The sequence below is a fragment of the Chanos chanos genome, chromosome 4, assembly GCF_902362185.1.
Source record: "Chanos chanos chromosome 4, fChaCha1.1, whole genome shotgun sequence".
Taxonomy (NCBI): Eukaryota; Metazoa; Chordata; class Actinopteri; order Gonorynchiformes; family Chanidae; genus Chanos; species Chanos chanos.
This window is the reverse complement of record NC_044498.1, coordinates 592,501-609,838: the sequence shown is the minus strand read 5'-3', so window position 1 is coordinate 609,838 and position 17,338 is coordinate 592,501. Positions and strand designations below refer to the sequence as shown.

General features: G+C 45.6%; 2 protein-coding genes across 2 annotated transcripts in view; one reads left to right on the top strand and one right to left on the bottom strand.

Moving 5' to 3' along the window:
• The first annotated feature begins 1,210 nt into the window (after positions 1 to 1,210).
• Positions 1,211 to 2,144, top strand: pigc (phosphatidylinositol glycan anchor biosynthesis, class C). Its single transcript, XM_030772816.1, has one exon. It carries the CDS (start codon positions 1,211 to 1,213, stop codon positions 2,090 to 2,092), a length of 882 nt encoding a protein of 293 aa, XP_030628676.1. The 3' UTR covers positions 2,093 to 2,144.
• Positions 2,145 to 3,671: 1,527 nt separating this feature from the next.
• The window catches only part of dnm3a (dynamin 3a), a 42,587-nt gene continuing 28,920 nt past the window's right edge, over positions 3,672 to 17,338 (bottom strand). Inside the window, exons 17-22 of the mRNA XM_030771088.1 lie at positions 12,649 to 12,758; positions 8,983 to 9,094; positions 8,081 to 8,245; positions 7,606 to 7,844; positions 7,296 to 7,448; positions 3,672 to 3,803 (exon numbers count right to left, since the gene is read on the bottom strand). Of these exons, the coding sequence (XP_030626948.1) occupies positions 3,764 to 3,803; positions 7,296 to 7,448; positions 7,606 to 7,844; positions 8,081 to 8,245; positions 8,983 to 9,094; positions 12,649 to 12,758 (819 nt within the window). The 3' untranslated portion in view covers positions 3,672 to 3,763. The remainder of the gene's footprint in view (positions 3,804 to 7,295; positions 7,449 to 7,605; positions 7,845 to 8,080; positions 8,246 to 8,982; positions 9,095 to 12,648; positions 12,759 to 17,338) is intronic.

Genomic DNA, 17,338 nt, shown 5'->3' with positions numbered 1-17,338 from the left:
CATGGTGCTCCTATTCTGTGAAGTCACAATGTATGACACAGAGTTAGACATAACCAGTCATTCAACAATACAGAGCAACAGAACACACTGAGGAGTCCATGACACTCGCCACTGATTGGCTGCACATTAGTGCTGTTGGCAGGTGTGGTTTCGGCTGGATGTCCTTCCTGCTCTGGATTAGGGGTTTGGGTTGCACGGGGACAGGGGCCAGACAGGCACGTACGGCAGATGACCATGGTTTGCACTTCTGCACCCAGTTCTCTCTGTGGACACAAACGGTTTTATTTCCTGTCGGTGAGAGCTGGCATGGAAAGAATGAGAACTCCACAGGTTGAAAAAGTCACCTGTTTCCTGACAGCACATTGTCCCGGGACACGTCGTGGAGAATACCAGCTGAGACGGGATCACATATGTTCACCACAGACACCTAGGGAAATTTTTACCAAAGTTAAACGTGATATTCTTGAGTGGCGTTGATGAGATTTATACTTACCAGCAACAGAGGGCGCTGTCGACCGACTAGACATGTTTTTCTGTAGTTACACCCACTTCCGGATAGGGCAATGACGACATTTTAGCGGCGACGAGCGGAGGGCTGTTACCTGGGTAATGATTTCTCTGCTTTTGTTAGTATCGTCTGTTTTGAAAGTACTGGCTGTCGGTATCGATGCAAAGGCCATACTTAAGTTGTGTGCTTTGTAGAAAAGACCTATGAATTTGTGTTTTTCTCATACGTTCTTTAACTTGGCAAACTTAGCTAACATGCCCTGAAAACTAACCTAGTTGTGGAAACCTGATTTTCCTGCCGCACCTGTTAAAATTGTGCAATGTGACGTCGAGGCTTGTGATAAATTTTTGGTATTTATATATAGCTCGTCCAAATCGCTCCAACACCCCCCCCCCCCCCCCCCCCCCCCCCCTCTCTCTCTCTCTCTCTCTCTCTCTCTCTCTCTAACACGAACAGATATTTTACTGCATATCACGAACTGTTTGTGATCTGTCCGCTGTGTTAGGCAGGGCACTAGACGAATAGAATAAGATAGAATCGAATACCAGCTTTATTGGTTGTGTATGTCTCTGTACTAGGATTTGTTTTGGTGTAGTTGTGCTTCACAGAATACAAAAAAATATCAGGCTAGACGACGACAAGATCACTTCAACATGCGCATAAGTGCACATGAATGACGGCTCTCTTGTCATTCCTCAGGTGATGGGGGCGGACAGCGATCCAGGAGCCAATCCAGCGGTTCCGTGGAGAAAAGCGCTATATGTGCGACAGCCGTTTCCCGATAACTATGTTGACCGGCGTTTCTTGGAGGAGTTACAGCGGAACATCCGCGTACGTCAGTACTGTTACTGGCCGGTGGTGCGCGAGGCTGGGCTCGTGGCTCAGCAGGTGTCCTGCGTTGCTGTTTTCGTCACGCTGTGGTCATATATGGAGCTGGGAGAACTGCTTCCATCCACTCTGCTCTGGGCTAGCCTTGGGTGTGCCTTTCTGGGGTATGGACTGTATGAAGCCCTGGGAAGAACCAGCAGTCAGGCGCGCACACGTCTGACAGATCTCCAGAGCGCAGCCATCTTCCTGGCTTTCACTTTCGGGTTCTCCCCCATTTTAAAGACCCTGACGGAGTCTGTGAGCACAGACACAGTGTACGCTATGTCAGCACTGATGTTCCTGGCACACTTGGTGTCATTTCCCTATGCTCAACCCAGCCCGCCTGGGAGCCTGTCTCTGAATGCTGCCCTTTTCGGTTCCGTCTGCCTGGCATCGCGCCTGCCCGGCGCCCTGCACACCTTCACCATGCTCACCTGTGCCCTTCTGGTGTTTGCTCTCTGGCCCTGTCTTCTGCATCGCCTCAGGGAGTGGGCTGAGTGGAGCTTCCCTGGGGCGGCTGGGCTGGTGTGTGTGGGTGGGGTAAGCGGTCTAGCCACCCTGTGGCCTGGAGGAGCTTTCCTTCTCTCTGTGGCCCTAATGACATTAATCTTTCTGTGCCCTCTGCTGCTGTTGCGCCTACAGAGGCATAAAGACAACATCCACGGGCCCTGGGACGAGGCGGAGATCAGAGAGGACCTATCCCGATTTCTGCAGTGATGGTGGGAGCCTGAGGATCGGCTAATCCCTTATAATCTGCACAGCCAGATAGTTTTATGTTTTAACCTCTTATTGCTTTAAGAGAAGTCTTCTCAGACGAGCGTAGAGTGCTTTTTGCCATCCAAAAACTCAGGGACCAGTATGAAAAACCTATGGACGACTCACTTAACAAATGATCTACTTTAAATATGAACAACGCTGAACCAGGATTCAGACGCTATTCACATAAAGTGTTTAATTATATATTCAGTATACATGTATATTGTAGTAATATTAATAAGATTGTTGTAGATGTCTTTGGATAATAAATTATTTTTGTATTATCGTAATTAATTTTGGACATTGGTTTTTACTCTCCGTAAGAAACGATTTGCCACATGATGTAGATAGTGCGATTTTGATTGTGACGGTATACAAAATTGAGGTAGATTCACACTGACGAGGTGGCAACCGTTGAGATATCGCCAGTCGCTTTAGATTTACAACCAACAGACATTGTCTCTTATCTTCCTAAAGCACTTTGTAAGTAAGCGACCTTGCCATTCGTTATGATGGGCCTATTCTAGGATCAGTCTGTTTTACCTTGGCTTCGCCTTGACGGCGCAGAGGCCGCACAGTGTTCGCCCGTGAGCTGTCGGAGGAGACGTTCCTGTGCTCCATGGTGTAGCGTTCCCGCCGGTCGCTCAGTTTGACAGTATCGGAACGCTCAGGCTCAGGCTCACCACCGACAATGCTGTCATAATACCACTGTTCTGTAACACTGCGCCCGCACAGGAAGTAAGAATAATTATTTACAACTGTTAAATAATTGTTGTGTCTAAAAAGTTTATATGAACAAGTCGAAGACCGCTAAACTTTCCAATAGATTTCTTGAAATCGGCGTAAAGCAAAATGCTTCGCAAAAGTAACTCTTCCTCCCTGAGCCATGTTTTAACGGTCCGTCGACATGGCGATGCCTCGGTTTTGGGTACAAACGTAAAAAGGGTCTTGGTGATCATTTTTCTGTTGGAAAGCTCAGAACAAAGTACGTTTTTATAAACCGGAAGCTCATTATATTCTGTCCATAACCCGTTGCCCGAGTTGCCAATGCTCCAATTATGTCCCTAAATCGTTAGCTTGTACAAAACCGGTATCGGGCGATAAATGGCCTTATTTCTTATGCGGATGTTTTACACAACAGCAGCTGCAGAGAATACGGCCCATGACTGGAAACAAACCGAATTCAGTGAATGACACAATGCTTTACGAAATCTAAAGACTTATTTATTTAGCCTGGCAGGACCACTGTATTTAAATCATTCTCTCTCTCTCTCTCTCACACACGCACACACAGAGCATGACCAGACAGAGGCAGTTAACAGACAATGACATATAGTATGTGCAGACTGGGAGTGTGGCTGCCTGATGGGACTACAGTCTGAACTGAACACTGTAGAAATGACCAGAGTGTGGCAGATGAGCCTAGATGGTGCTGAGATGACCAGTGACCAGCGATATATGTCCCCCAGTCTAACCACAGACCAACAGAGGTCCACAGACAGGGCGTTCCCATGGCCAGGGAGCGCAGATGGGAAAGGTCTGAGCCCAGCCGCAGCGCGGGGGAAAAGGCAGTTTTATGTCAGCAGGCTGTGCTGACGCTGATGTCCAGTAGGGGGCAGCTCTGAGCAGGGCTCAGTGTGGCTGTCGAGAGGGCACTGCTGGTGGCTGTCTCCTGTATCACACACACATAGAGACAAAAGGTGTCAGACACTTCTTTAAATGCACTGCTTCATTCTAATATGAATCAACTGTTATAAAAATCTCAGAAATACACACACAAACATTGAGTGTATGCAATATGTTAACAGGACACTGGTCCTTATTTTCAACACACACCAGAGAAGTCAACGTTAACATTACAAACCTGGCTCATTTCATTTGAGAGAGACACTTTGACAAATGAGGGTTTGGGAGAGTGCTGTGTCAGTCATTGAGAATGGCTGTGCTGGGAGGGGCAGAGAGACAGAGCACCGCTGTCTGTTTTTATTAATGCATATAACAGAGGAGAGATTGTATCTGTGAGAGGTTGAGTGTGTGTGGGAGTGTGTGAGTGCTACTCCAGGAAACATCCCTGTGGATTCAGAGGAATCTGGCTCGGTGTCGGAGCTGGCAGAGGATGGGATTTCGGAGAGGGGAGAAAGGGGATTTTATTTTTCCTGTGCTGCGGTGATGGCAGGGCTGTGGTTTTGCAGACAGAAAGAATGAAAGAAAGAAGAGGAAAAAAAAAAAAAGAAAAACAAGCCAAGAGGAGAAACATCAGATCTCCAGGCCGTGGAATAGCAGGGATGTAGAGGGGGGAAATGAGAGAAAGTGAGAGAGAGAACAGGAGGATTTGCAGTGGACTGAGAGAGAACAGGAGGATTTGCAGTGGACTGAGAGAGAACAGGAGGATTTGCAGTGGACTGAGAGAGAACAGGAGGATTCGCAGTGGACTGAGAGAGAACAGGAGGATTTGCAGTGGACTGAGAGAGAACAGGAGGATTTGCAGTGGACTGAGAGAGAACAGGAGGATTCGCAGTGGACTGAGAGAGAACAGGAGGATTCGCAGTGGACTGAGAGAGAACAGGAGGATTCGCAGTGGACTGAGAGAGAACAGGAGGATTTGCAGTGGACTGAGAGAGAACAGGAGGATTTGCAGTGGACTGAGAGAGAACAGGAGGATTCGCAGTGGACTGAGAGAGAACAGGAGGATTCGCAGTGGACTGAGAGAGAACAGGAGGATTTGCAGTGGACTGAGAGAGAACAGGAGGATTTGCAGTGGACTGAGAGAGAACAGGAGGATTTGCAGTGGACTGAGAGAGAACAGGAGGATTTGCAGTGGACTGAGAGAGAACAGGAGGATTCGCAGTGGACTGAGAGAGAACAGGAGGATTTGCAGTGGACTGAGAGAGAACAGGAGGATTTGCAGTGGACTGAGAGAGAACAGGAGGATTTGCAGTGGACTGAGAGAGAACAGGAGGATTTGCAGTGTGCAGGGACAGAGGGTCTGAGATGAAGCCTTAACCCAGCTGAGGACAATCAGACAGAGAGAGGATGATATAATGCACAGGGAACTGATGCTATCAGGCTAAGCGGTGGAGTCAGGGAGAGAGTGGGGCAGAGAAGAAATCGCCAGTGTCAGTAGGGGAAGAGGTCCAAAAGGAGCAGTTTCACAATACAGGGGAAATGAGGCAGAGAAAAGACCAAAAGGCCAAAAGAGGGAGAGGAAAGGAGAAGAGAAGTGAGGGCTGTTGGTAAAATGCAAACATTTATTTTAGTGAATTACCATAAGAGTTCTGTAACTTTCTATAGCAGAGAGCTGCTATGCCAATAGCCTCAGGAACCATTCACACACAGTAACACAGGAACTGTTACATCCATGAGCAGCCGTCATTTACTCTGTCTCCTCACAACTGCCCCCCCACTGAAGATGGTGTGAAACAGAGAGTGAGTGTGTAGTGAATGCTGGGGAACACTCATGACCCCACCAAGCTCATATAGACTCTGTCTTGCGTGTGTGAGTGTGTGTGTGTGTGTGAGTATGTGTGTGTGTGTTTAAGAGAGAAAGCTGTGTGTGTGTGTGTGAGTATGTGTGTGTGTGTTTAAGAGAGAAAGCTGTGTGTGTGTGTGTGTGTGTGTGAGTGTGTGTGTGTGTGTGTGTTTAAGAGAGAAAGCTCTGTGAGTGTGTGTGTGAGTATGTGTGTGTGTGTTTAAGAGAGAAAGCTGTGTGAGTGTGTGTGTGTGTGAGTATGTGTGTGTGTGTTTAAGAGAGAAAGCTGTGTGAGTGTGTGTGTGAGTGTGTGTGTGTGTGTGAGTATGTGTGTGTGTGTTTAAGAGAGAAAGCTGTGTGAGTGTGTGTGTGAGTATGTGTGTGTGTGTTTAAGAGAGAAAGCTGTGTGAGTGTGTGTGTGAGTATGTATGTGTGTGTTTAAGAGAGAAAGCTGTGTGAGTGTGTGTGTGAGTGTGTGTGTGTGTGTGAGTATGTGTGTGTGTGTTTAAGAGAGAAAGCTGTGTGTGTGTGTGTGTGTGTGAGTGTGTGTGTGTGTGTGTGTTTAAGAGAGAAAGCTCTGTGAGTGTGTGTGTGAGTATGTGTGTGTGTGTTTAAGAGAGAAAGCTGTGTGAGTGTGTGTGTGAGTATGTGTGTGTGTGTTTAAGAGAGAAAGCTGTGTGAGTGTGTGTGTGTGTGTGAGTATGTGTGTGTGTGTTTAAGAGAGAAAGCTGTGTGAGTGTGTGTGTGTGTGTGTGAGTATGTGTGTGTGTGTTTAAGAGAGAAAGCTGTGTGAGTGTGTGTGTGAGTGTGTGTGTGTGTGTGAGTATGTGTGTGTGTGTTTAAGAGAGAAAGCTGTGTGAGTGTGTGTGTGTGTGTGAGTATGTGTGTGTGTGTTTAAGAGAGAAAGCTGTGTGAGTGTGTGTGTGAGTGTGTGTGTGTGTGAGTATGTGTGTGTGTGTTTAAGAGAGAAAGCTGTGTGAGTGTGTGTGTGAGTATGTGTGTGTGTGTTTAAGAGAGAAAGCTGTGTGAGTGTGTGTGTGAGTATGTGTGTGTGTGTTTAAGAGAGAAAGCTGTGTGAGTGTGTGTGTGAGTGTGTGTGTGTGTGTTTAAGAGAGAAAGCTGTGTGAGTGTGTGTGTGTGTGTGTTTAAGAGAGAAAGCTGTGTGAGTGTGTTGGTGCTGTTTACTACATGTATTACGTTTGCTTACGTGCTAAAAATGGTTCAGCCAATACAAACTGTGTTTAATGTGTTTGCAAGGCTTACAAACACTAAAACCTGCAAATAGACTGAAGGTAAACTCTTTTATACAGGCAGCAAAGTATCAGAGAGGAAGCCCCCCCTACATCTGCGAACAGGAAATACAGAGCATCAAACTGCAGAATATTAGACACAGCATCTGTTCCATCTACTGTCTGATTTTCACATTCATTAAAAATTCACTTTGTTTTCATAACATTTAACTGGTCACATTGTAGATTCTTGTAAAATACCTGAAAGAGCTCTAAAGATGTGTCAAATGGCCCCGCCCTCAGATGAAACAGGTGTGTCTAATTGCCCCGCCCTCAGATGAAACAGGTGTGTCCAACTGCCCTGCCCTCAGATGGGACAGGTATGTCTTGTTGCCCCGCCCTCAGATGAAACAGGCGTGTCTAACTGCCCCGCCCCCAGATGAAACGGGTGTGTATGTTGACTCACCGGGGAATGCTGGGGGGGGCTCGGTTTGGGCGACTGGGCGCTGGAGGAGTGTCCGAACTGTTAAGAACAGGTCCAGGGGGGCCAGATCGAGGGATGGGGTGTGGAGCAGGTGGAGCAGGTCCACGGGCTGGCGCAGCAGGGGCAGGAGGAGCCCTGTTAAAAACAGTGTGAGAGAGAGTGACATGAGAGAGAGAGAGAGAGAGAGAGAGAGAGAGGGAGGGAAACGGGATGTTGCACTCAGGCATCAGAGGGTGAGAGTACGCGTGTTCATTAGCGTTACAATGACGTCAGCGGAGCACGCGGGCAGTACCTGCGCGCCGCGGCGGAGGCTGGCAGTAGCCAGGAGCTGTCTACAGGGGGCGGCAGAGAGGTGGAGGTGGTGGTGGTGGAGATGTCGGAGATAATGGCCAGCGCTTGTTTGAGGGCAGCATGGGTACGCAGCACCTCCTCTCTGCGCTGGGCCTGCTCAGGAGACTCATCCATCAGAGCCATCTGATCCCCTGTGGAGTAGAGCTGAGCCAGCAGCTCCGAGTGAATGAACTCCTTCACCTGAGAGACGGACAGACAGAACGAGGGTGGCGGCAATCAATCTGAGGACTGGCCGCAACGACTGAACAGAGAGAAACGACATTAACTTTTATTCTAGGCCCATTACAGTATCAGATGATTTTCATCTGAGATCAGGACTGAGGGTGTGTGAATTCATTTGATAAATAAGTGAATTCTCCTTTAAGATCAGGACTGAGGGTCAGAGGGCAGAGCAGGCCCTGTGCCCTCACACTGACCTCGTTGATCAATAGGTGCATGATGGTCTTGGGCATTAGATCTCTAACGCTCTTATAAACAATGCTCATGTAGGAATCCACCAGGTTACGGATGGTCTCAACCTGACGCTCCAACTGAGGGTCCATGGAGAAGTTGTCCGACTGACTGGTACCTTCTCCGTCCGTCTGTCAGAGGGGACGAGAGCGTGATGAAGAGGACGGAAGGGAACAGGAAGCACGCACAGATTAATCAGCCATACATTAATGAAGAGAGAGGTATAACAGCAACAGGGCATTAGTAAACATGAGAGAGAAAGAGCGTGTGTGTGTGTGAGAGAGAGGAGAGCATGCACTCTGTCTACAGAGGTGTGGTTAGATTCTGTCATAATAAATCAATAGTGAACCAGGCCATCACTCAGTAACCGCCACGAAACCAGAGAGAGAGAGAGAGAGAGAGAGAGAGAGAGAGAGAGAGAGAGACAGAGAGAGAGAGAAAGACAGAGAGAGAAGGAAAAGAAACACAGTTGTGGGCTCCTCCTCTCTCTGATCCTCCACACAGTGACACAAGTGCTCAGGAATGCAGCTCCCCTCTCATCCAGACCCAGGCAAGGAGCTGAGCAGGAGAAGGACAGTCCACAGGGCTGAGCACAGAGAGGAGCAGGGGAGACTGGGAGCAATCACAGAGAGGCAGATGGGGAGGAGAATGAGGGCGGTAAAAGGACAGGTAAGGAGGAGGAAACTGTAAGTGGAGGCATAGAGGAGGTGAGAAGAGCAGGATATGGGTTAGGGTAAAACAGGCGAGGGCAAACACGCAGTAGGAGACTGAGCAGCTCCACAGTAAGAGTGAGGAGATCAGCACTGCTCATGTGGGCTCGGCTGCTTTTGGATCGGAGTTAGGGTTAGGGTTAGGGAACACTCCTTACTGTGGTTTTCTCAGGGTAAACTCCAGCACGCAAGAGAGAGGCCTTCCAGCTGTCCACCTCCTCCTGAGTGTCACAGGCCAGCTCCAAATGCCTGTAGTCTTTATACACGTTCCTATAGCAACATCAATATCCTGTCAATGGCCAAGGCACACACACACACACATACACACACACAGTCTAGTTTTCTCACTTTATTTCTTCCATCTCATCTCTCCCTCTTTTCTTGTGCCTACACCCCTGCCCCAATACACACACACACACACAGAGGCAGGAATCTTGGGGCCAACTCACTCCATCTGTTCCACATTCCCTCTAATTGGTCTGTTGTTTCTTTCCTTTCCTTCTTTTTTGCCCATTCTTTTCTGTGCTGTGCAGTGTTAGAGCAGTAATAGACTGTGCAGTGTTAGAGCAGTTATAGACTGTGCAGTGTTAGAGCAGTTATAGACTGCAGTGTTAGAGCAGTTATAGACTGTGCAGTGTTAGAGCAGTTATAGGCTGTGCAGTGTTAGAGCAGTTATAGACTGTGCAGTGTTAGAGCAGTTATAGGCTGTGCAGTGTTAGAGCAGTTATAGGCTGTGCAGTGTTAGAGCAGTAATAGACTGTGCAGTGTTAGAGCAGTAATAGACTGTGCAGTGTTAGAGCAGTAATAGACTGTGCAGTGTTAGAGCAGTAATAGACTGTGCAGTGTTAGAGCAGTAATAGACTGTGCAGTGTTAGAGCAGTAATAGGCTGTGCAGTGTTAGAGCAGTTATAGACTGTGCAGTGTTAGAGCAGTTATAGGCTGTGCAGTGTTAGAGCAGTAATAGACTGTGCAGTGTTAGAGCAGTAATAGACTGTGCAGTGTTAGAGCAGTAATAGACTGTGCAGTGTTAGAGCAGTTATAGGCTGTGCAGTGTTAGAGCAGTTATAGACTGTGCAGTGTTAGAGCAGTAATAGACTGTGCAGTGTTAGAGCAGTAATAGACTGTGCAGTGTTAGAGCAGTAATAGACTGTGCAGTGTTAGAGCAGTTATAGGCTGTGCAGTGTTAGAGCAGTTATAGACTGTGCAGTGTTAGAGCAGTAATAGACTGTGCAGTGTTAGAGCAGTTATAGACTGTGCAGTGTTAGAGCAGTTATAGGCTGTGCAGTGTTAGAGCAGTTATAGACTGTGCAGTGTTAGAGCAGTAATAGACTGTGCAGTGTTAGAGCAGTTATAGGCTGTGCAGTGTTAGAGCAGTTATAGACTGTGCAGTGTTAGAGCAGTTATAGACTGTGCAGTGTTAGAGCAGTTATAGGCTGTGCAGTGTTAGAGCAGTAATAGACTGTGCAGTGTTAGAGCAGTTATAGGCTGTGCAGTGTTAGAGCAGTTATAGACTGTGCAGTGTTAGAGCAGTAATAGACTGTGCAGTGTTAGAGCAGTTATAGACTGTGCAGTGTTAGAGCAGTAATAGACTGTGCAGTGTTAGAGCAGTTATAGACTGTGCAGTGTTAGAGCAGTTATAGGCTGTGCAGTGTTAGAGCAGTAATAGACTGTGCAGTGTTAGAGCAGTTATAGACTGTGCAGTGTTAGAGCAGTAATAGACTGTGCAGTGTTAGAGCAGTTATAGACTGTGCAGTGTTAGAGCAGTTATAGGCTGTGCAGTGTTAGAGCAGTTATAGACTGTGCAGTGTTAGAGCAGTTATAGGCTGTGCAGTGTTACAGCAGTTATAGACTGTGCAGTGTTAGAGCAGTTATAGGCTGTGCAGTGTTAGAGCAGTTATAGACTGTGCAGTGTTAGAGCAGTTATAGACTGTGCAGTGTTAGAGCAGTTATAGACTGTGCAGTGTTAGAGCAGTAATAGACTGTGCAGTGTTAGAGCAGTTATAGGCTGTGCAGTGTTAGAGCAGTAATAGACTGTGCAGTGTTAGAGCAGTTATAGACTGTGCAGTGTTAGAGCAGTTATAGGCTGTGCAGTGTTAGAGCAGTAATAGACTGTGCAGTGTTAGAGCAGTAATAGGCTGTGCAGTGTTAGAGCAGTAATAGGCTGTGCAGTGTTAGAGCAGTAATAGACTGTGCAGTGTTAGAGCAGTTATAGGCTGTGCAGTGTTAGAGCAGTAATAGGCTGTGCAGTGTTAGAGCAGTAATAGACTGTGCAGTGTTAGAGCAGTAATAGACTGTGCAGTGTTAGAGCAGTAATAGACTGTGCAGTGTTAGAGCAGTTATAGACTGTGCAGCACTATGCTGTTTCTGCATCTACATCTGTTTACTTTGTCTGGCAACAATAACAGCTCCACAAACTAAGTTGACTAATTAACTTGAGGGTCAAGTGCATGTGTGTGCACACGTGCACACACACACACAAAAACCTTTATCCTTACACTAATCCAAACCTGAGATATCTTTGACACACACAGACACCACAAAAACCCTGCTTTGTGAGTATGGTACCGTATGAATAATAAAAAGAATTGTGTGTGTGTGTGTGTGTGTGTGTGTGTGTGTACGCCCACATATGTGAAAAATGACGTTAAGCAAAGTGAAAGCGGCTGACTCACTGTACTAACATTTAGGAACTTTACAAGAAGTTAGCTATCAGTGTAACTATCAGTGTGTGTGTGTGTGTGTGTGTGTGTGTGTGTGTGCGCGCACACGCACATGCATGCGTGACTTGTTGATGAGACTGACTGGATGGGACTGTGTGTGAAAATGTGGATAGTAAGAGCTGGTGTGTTTATAAGAGTGTGTGTGTGTGAGTGTGTGTGTGACTGTATATGCGTGTGTACTCTCTAATTAAGCAGTTAATCAATCCCAGACACTCAAAAGAAGCTGTGCATACTAGGAAAGAATGTGTGCAATTGGCATGGACAGAAAGGAGAGAAAGGGACAGAAAGGGAGAGCAAGGGAAAGAAAGTAAGAAAGAGTGAGAGCAGAGGGGAGGAATGATTTGGGGAGGAGTGAGAGCGGGAAAAAGAGAAATAGAAAAAGGGAGAGGAAAGTAGAGAAGAAAGAGAAACTAGCCAAGAATGTGTCAGTGTGTCCTACTGCACCCCCTTTTTGTTTATGATGTCAACACTGTTTACAGAGAGAGGTGGTCTCTCCGCACACATACAGCGCCCAAAAAATGACACATTCAACACATGTTTAAAAGTGTAAGGGGAGTTACTTCACAGATTTTCGAACAAAGCAATGTAAAGTCTAGGCTCCAAGATTTAAAAGTGGATTGTGTATGTATGTGTGTGTGTGTGTATATAAGCGTGTGTGAGAACTCTCATTAAGATAAAAGGTACAGTGATCTGAGCATAGATCCCATTGAAGGAAACAACCATAAAACCCCTGGCAGGCAGAGAAATGGAATGGGGGGTGCTAATAATCCAAACATTGTGTAATGGGGTGGAGAGTGTGTGTGCGTGTGTCTGTATATGTGAAAGCATGTATTTGTATCGGCTATACTAGAGTGTGTGTGTGTGTGTGTGTGTGACAGAGAGAGAGAGAGTTGCTGATGAGTGTGAGTGTGTGTGTGTGTGTGTGTGTGTGTGTGTGGTGGGGGCGGGTGTGCGGCCCCTCTGCATAACTGCCAAGCACATTCTCCTATTGCGTTGTCTGGGCTGAGCTGTGGAGTCAGTCCAGTGCGGTTTGTCTGTAACTAACTATGTCTCCAGCCCAGAGCCTCAGGCTGAACTGTGTGAGTGAGCGGCAGGAACTCTGACCTCTGCTCAGTGTTGAAGATGGCGAAAGCATGTTTGCTGGACATGAAACTTTTCTCCACGTCCCGGACCTTCAGGTTGTCCAGAGGCAGCATGTACTTCTTCTCCTTCTCCTGTATGGATGTGCACATGGCAATGACAGAGTCAGGAGGAGGTCAAAGTTCACTAGGATCTTAAGAATCTCACTATATCTGTCTGTGTTCAGTTTTTCACAAAGAATGGATTTAATCAGAGAGTCATTAAACACCAAACCTTGCTGTATCTCTATTCTATTCTCTTCTTTTCTGTATAGCAAGGTGATTATTCTGATTCTGGTGACAGTGGATTATTGACATTCATAACTATAGACTCAAACAAACTGAACTACAAACTAAACAGAACTAAGCAAACTACACTAAACTACACTAAGCCAACAAAAAACTACTAACAACAATAAAAATAAGAAGAAGAATCAATGATAAAATAATACTCTAATGATGCAGTGAGACTAATAACATAGTTACACTCTAATGACGCAGTAAGACTGTAATGACAGTTACATTGTAATGACACAGACTGTAATGTCACACAGTTACATTGTAATGACACACAGTAAGACTGTAAAAAAGCAGTTGGACTTTAATAATGCAGTAAGACTGTAATAACCAGTAGGCGATTTGTTGGAGGGATGGCCCAATAGTCACTGACACTACTCTATAGAGTATGTAGGGCCGTGGCAGGTTAACAAGGGGGATACATTTTGGTCATTTTGCATCCCACCTCATCCTTTAACAAACTGTGTACTGGTGATAACACAGTTACACTGTAATGACACAGAGTTAGACTGTAATGACACACAGTTAGACTGCAGTGATGCAGTAAAACTGTAATTTAACACAGCATGACTGGAATAAGACAGTTACACTGTAATGACACAGAGTTTGACTGTAATGACACACAGTTAGACTGCAGTGATGCAGTAAAACTGTAATTTAACACAGCATGACTGGAATAAGACAGACTGTAATGACACAGAGTTTGACTGTAATGATGCAGTTTGACTGTAATGACACAGTTTGACTGTAATGACACAGTTTGACTGTAATGACACAGAGTTTGACTGTAATGACACACAGTTAGACTGCAGTAATAGAGTAAAACTGTAATTTAACACAGCATGACTGGAATAAGACAGTTAGACTGTAATGACACAGAGTTTGACTGTAATGACACAGAGTTTGACTGTAATGATGCAGTTTGACTGTAAAGACACAGAGTTTGACTGTAATGACACAGTTTGACTGTAATGACAGAGTTTGACTGTAATGACACAGTTTGACTGTAATGACACAGAGTTTGACTGTAATGATGCAGTTTGACTGTAAAGACACAGAGTTTGACTGTAATGGCACAGTTTGACTGTAATGACACAGAGTCTGACTGTAATGATGCAGTTTGACTGTAAAGACACAGAGTTTGACTGTAATGGCACAGTTTGACTGTAATAACACAGTTTGACTGTAACGGCACAGAGTTAGACTGTAATGACACAGAGTTAGACTGTAATGACACAGAGTTAGACTGCAATGAAAGACTGTAACAACACAGTTAGAATGTAAGGAGACAGAGTGAGACTGTAATGACCTTTAACAGAAATATGAATGGACCATCAGGAGGATGGGAAAATCAGTCTGACTGGATTGGATTGGATAGTCTTTACTGTCCCCGAGGGGGACAATATGGGACTGTGCAAATAATGCATGTGTTTAACCCTCATACTGGCTGGACAATGTTAGAATTTATATCGATTATACCTTTCATGCTACATTATATGAACCAAAAGCAAAAGCAAACCAAATATATACCATAACATCTAAATATAATCAATGTGTATATATATATATATATATATATACCTATCCGCTGTGTGGTAATGAAGAGCATCACCACTCAATCTGCCTGATTCTCATACATCAGATACAGCCCCTACATACTGAACCAGGTCTCAACCCTCTCTTTCTGTGTGGAATATGTTTGAACTCTGAGTGTGTGTGTGTGTGTGTGTGAGCAGACTTGCAGTGAAGCGAGGATGTTGTGGGGAAAAGTGACTTCAGGAAGCGAATGGATTGAGGCTGGTAAAAAGGGGGATTGAAATAAAGACAGAATGAAAGAGGGAATAGTCCCACATGTGGAAATCATCATTCTGAGTGAAGCCCTAAAACACAACCCCCCCCCCAACCCCTCGTTTAGGAGGGAAAAGGGTCTCAGGAAATGGGTTCCATTACACCGCAAGTAATGAAGCAGGGGCAGAGCAGAGTGAGCGGGGACACAGGAGCAAGGGGAGAGAGGAGAAAATGTAGTGAGGAGAAAGAGGAGCAGAGGGAGAGGACAAAGAGGAGTGAGGGGAGAGGATAGAGGGAAAGACAGTGGAGGAGTGAGGGGAGAGGATAGAGGGAAAGACAGTGGAGGAGTGAGGGGAGAGGATAGAGGGAAAGACAGTGGAGGAGTGAGGGGAGAGGATAGAGGGAAAGACAGTGGAGGAGTGAGGGGAGAGGATAGAAGGAAAGACAGTGGGCTGACAGAGAGCGAGGTCAGAGCTATGAGAGGAGAGGAAAGACTATGTACATGCAGGCAGAGTAATAGTAAGAGTAAATGCAGTCAGAGTAACAGTAAGAGTAAATGCAGGCAGAGTAATAGTAAGAGTAAATGCAGTCAGAGTAACAGTAAGAGTAAATGCAGTCAGAGTAACAGTGAGAGTAAATACAGTCAGAGTAGTAGTGAGAGTAAATGCAGTCAGAGTAATAGTGAGAGTAAATGCAGTCAGAGTAATAGTGAGAGTAAATGCAGTCAGAGTAACAGTAAGAGTAAATACAGTCAGAGTAATAGTGAGAGTAAATGCAGTCAGAGTGATAGTAAGAGTAAATACAGTCAGAGTAATAGTAAGAGTAAATACAGTCAGAGTAATAGTAAGAGTAAATACAGTCAGAGTAATAGTGAGAGTAAATGCAGTCAGAGTGATAGTAAGAGTAAATACAGTCAGAGTAACAGTAAGAGTAAATACAGGCAGAGTAATAGTGAGAGTAAATGCAGTCAGAGTAATAGTGAGAGTAAATGCAGTCAGAGTAACAGTAAGAGTAAATACAGTCAGAGTAATAGTGAGAGTAAATACAGTCAGAGTAACAGTAAGAGTAAATGCAGGCAGAGTAATAGTAAGAGTAAATACAGTCAGAGTAATAGTAAGAGTAAATGCAGTCAGAGTAATAGTGAGAGTAAATGCAGTCAGAGTAACAGTAAGAGTAAATACAGTCAGAGTAATAGTGAGAGTAAATGCAGTCAGAGTAACAGTAAGAGTAAATGCAGTCAGAGTGATAGTAAGAGTAAATGCAGTCAGAGTAACAGTAAGAGTAAATGCAGTCAGAGTGATAGTAAGAGTAAACACAGTCAGAGTGATAGTAAGAGTAAATACAGTCAGAGTAATAGTAAGAGTAAATACAGTCAGAGTAACAGTAAGAGTAAATGCAGTCAGAGTAACAGTAAGAGTAAATGCAGTCAGAGTAACAGTAAGAGTAAATGCAGTCAGAGTAACAGTAAGAGTAAATACAGTCAGAGTAATAGTAAGAGTAAATGCAGTCAGAGTAACAGTAAGAGTAAATGCAGTCAGAGTAATAGTAAGAGTAAATACAATTGTGGGTGGAGAATTAGAGGAATACTCTCATTCTGAGCTCCCTCCCCCCACCCCCTCTTTTTCCTTCTAAAACTTTCCCTTTTTTCATTCCAGAGGGGCCCACTTCCTGCCTGAGTTTTCAGAGACAGAAAAAAAGTCAAATATGAAGGACTGGCGTTAAGAATACAACATCTGGTAACGCTTTAGACAGAGAGAGAGAGAGAGAGCGAGAGCGAGAGGGGACAGGCCAGTTTAGAGAAAGACAGAGAGTGGAGAAAAGACTAAGAGATAGGAGAGAAAACACAAGTGAAGAACTCCTAGCGGAGATCCAGATGAGAGAAAGAGACAGAGAAACTGAGAGATGGGGAAAAGAGGTCGAGAAAGAGCAGACCAGTCCAGAGTCCGTTCCTCAAGGGTCCCATCGACCCTTATATGGCCTGCCGGTCCCTCCCTCTCTCTTCTACTCTTTTTTTTTGATATGCCTTCTCTACATGTACTGCCAGATTCTGGTTTGTGGGAGCGAAAGTGCCACGTCAAGGCTGGATACTCCACACCAGGCGGAAAACACCACGAAACGCTAACCGGGGACAGGACAAAACCCAGGACAGGAAAAGGACAAACTGAGAGCGGACCTCCAGAGCGCGGGACCCCGTCTCTGGATCTCCTCTTCCACTCGTGATGGCCAGAGAGAGAGGCAGAGAGGAGAAGTAGAGAAATGGAGACTATTTTAATCTTGTTTATTTGCCATCTGCAAACTCCTCCTGCAGGTCTGCGGGTTGGGCAGAGAGGGACAGAGAAAGCAAGGGGAAAAAAAAGAAAAGAAAGAGAGAGAGAGAGGGATGGAACTGTCTCCTGCTCCGTCATCCCAGTGTTCAGACTACCTGTTCAGGATCATGCTGCTGTACAGTAGTCTGCACATTGGCTAGACTGTGCATGGACCTGCTTCGCTCTGACACACTAACACACACACACACACACACACACACACACAGACACAGAGTGAGCAGTGTAGGTGAAAGTGAAGCTTGGCTGGGCTGGGCTGGGCTGATT

Excerpts from the sequence above, each read along its gene's own strand:
- pigc (XM_030772816.1), top strand. The coding sequence starts at position 1,211 with ATGGGGGCGGACAGCGATCCAGGAGCCAATCCAGCGGTTCCGTGGAGA.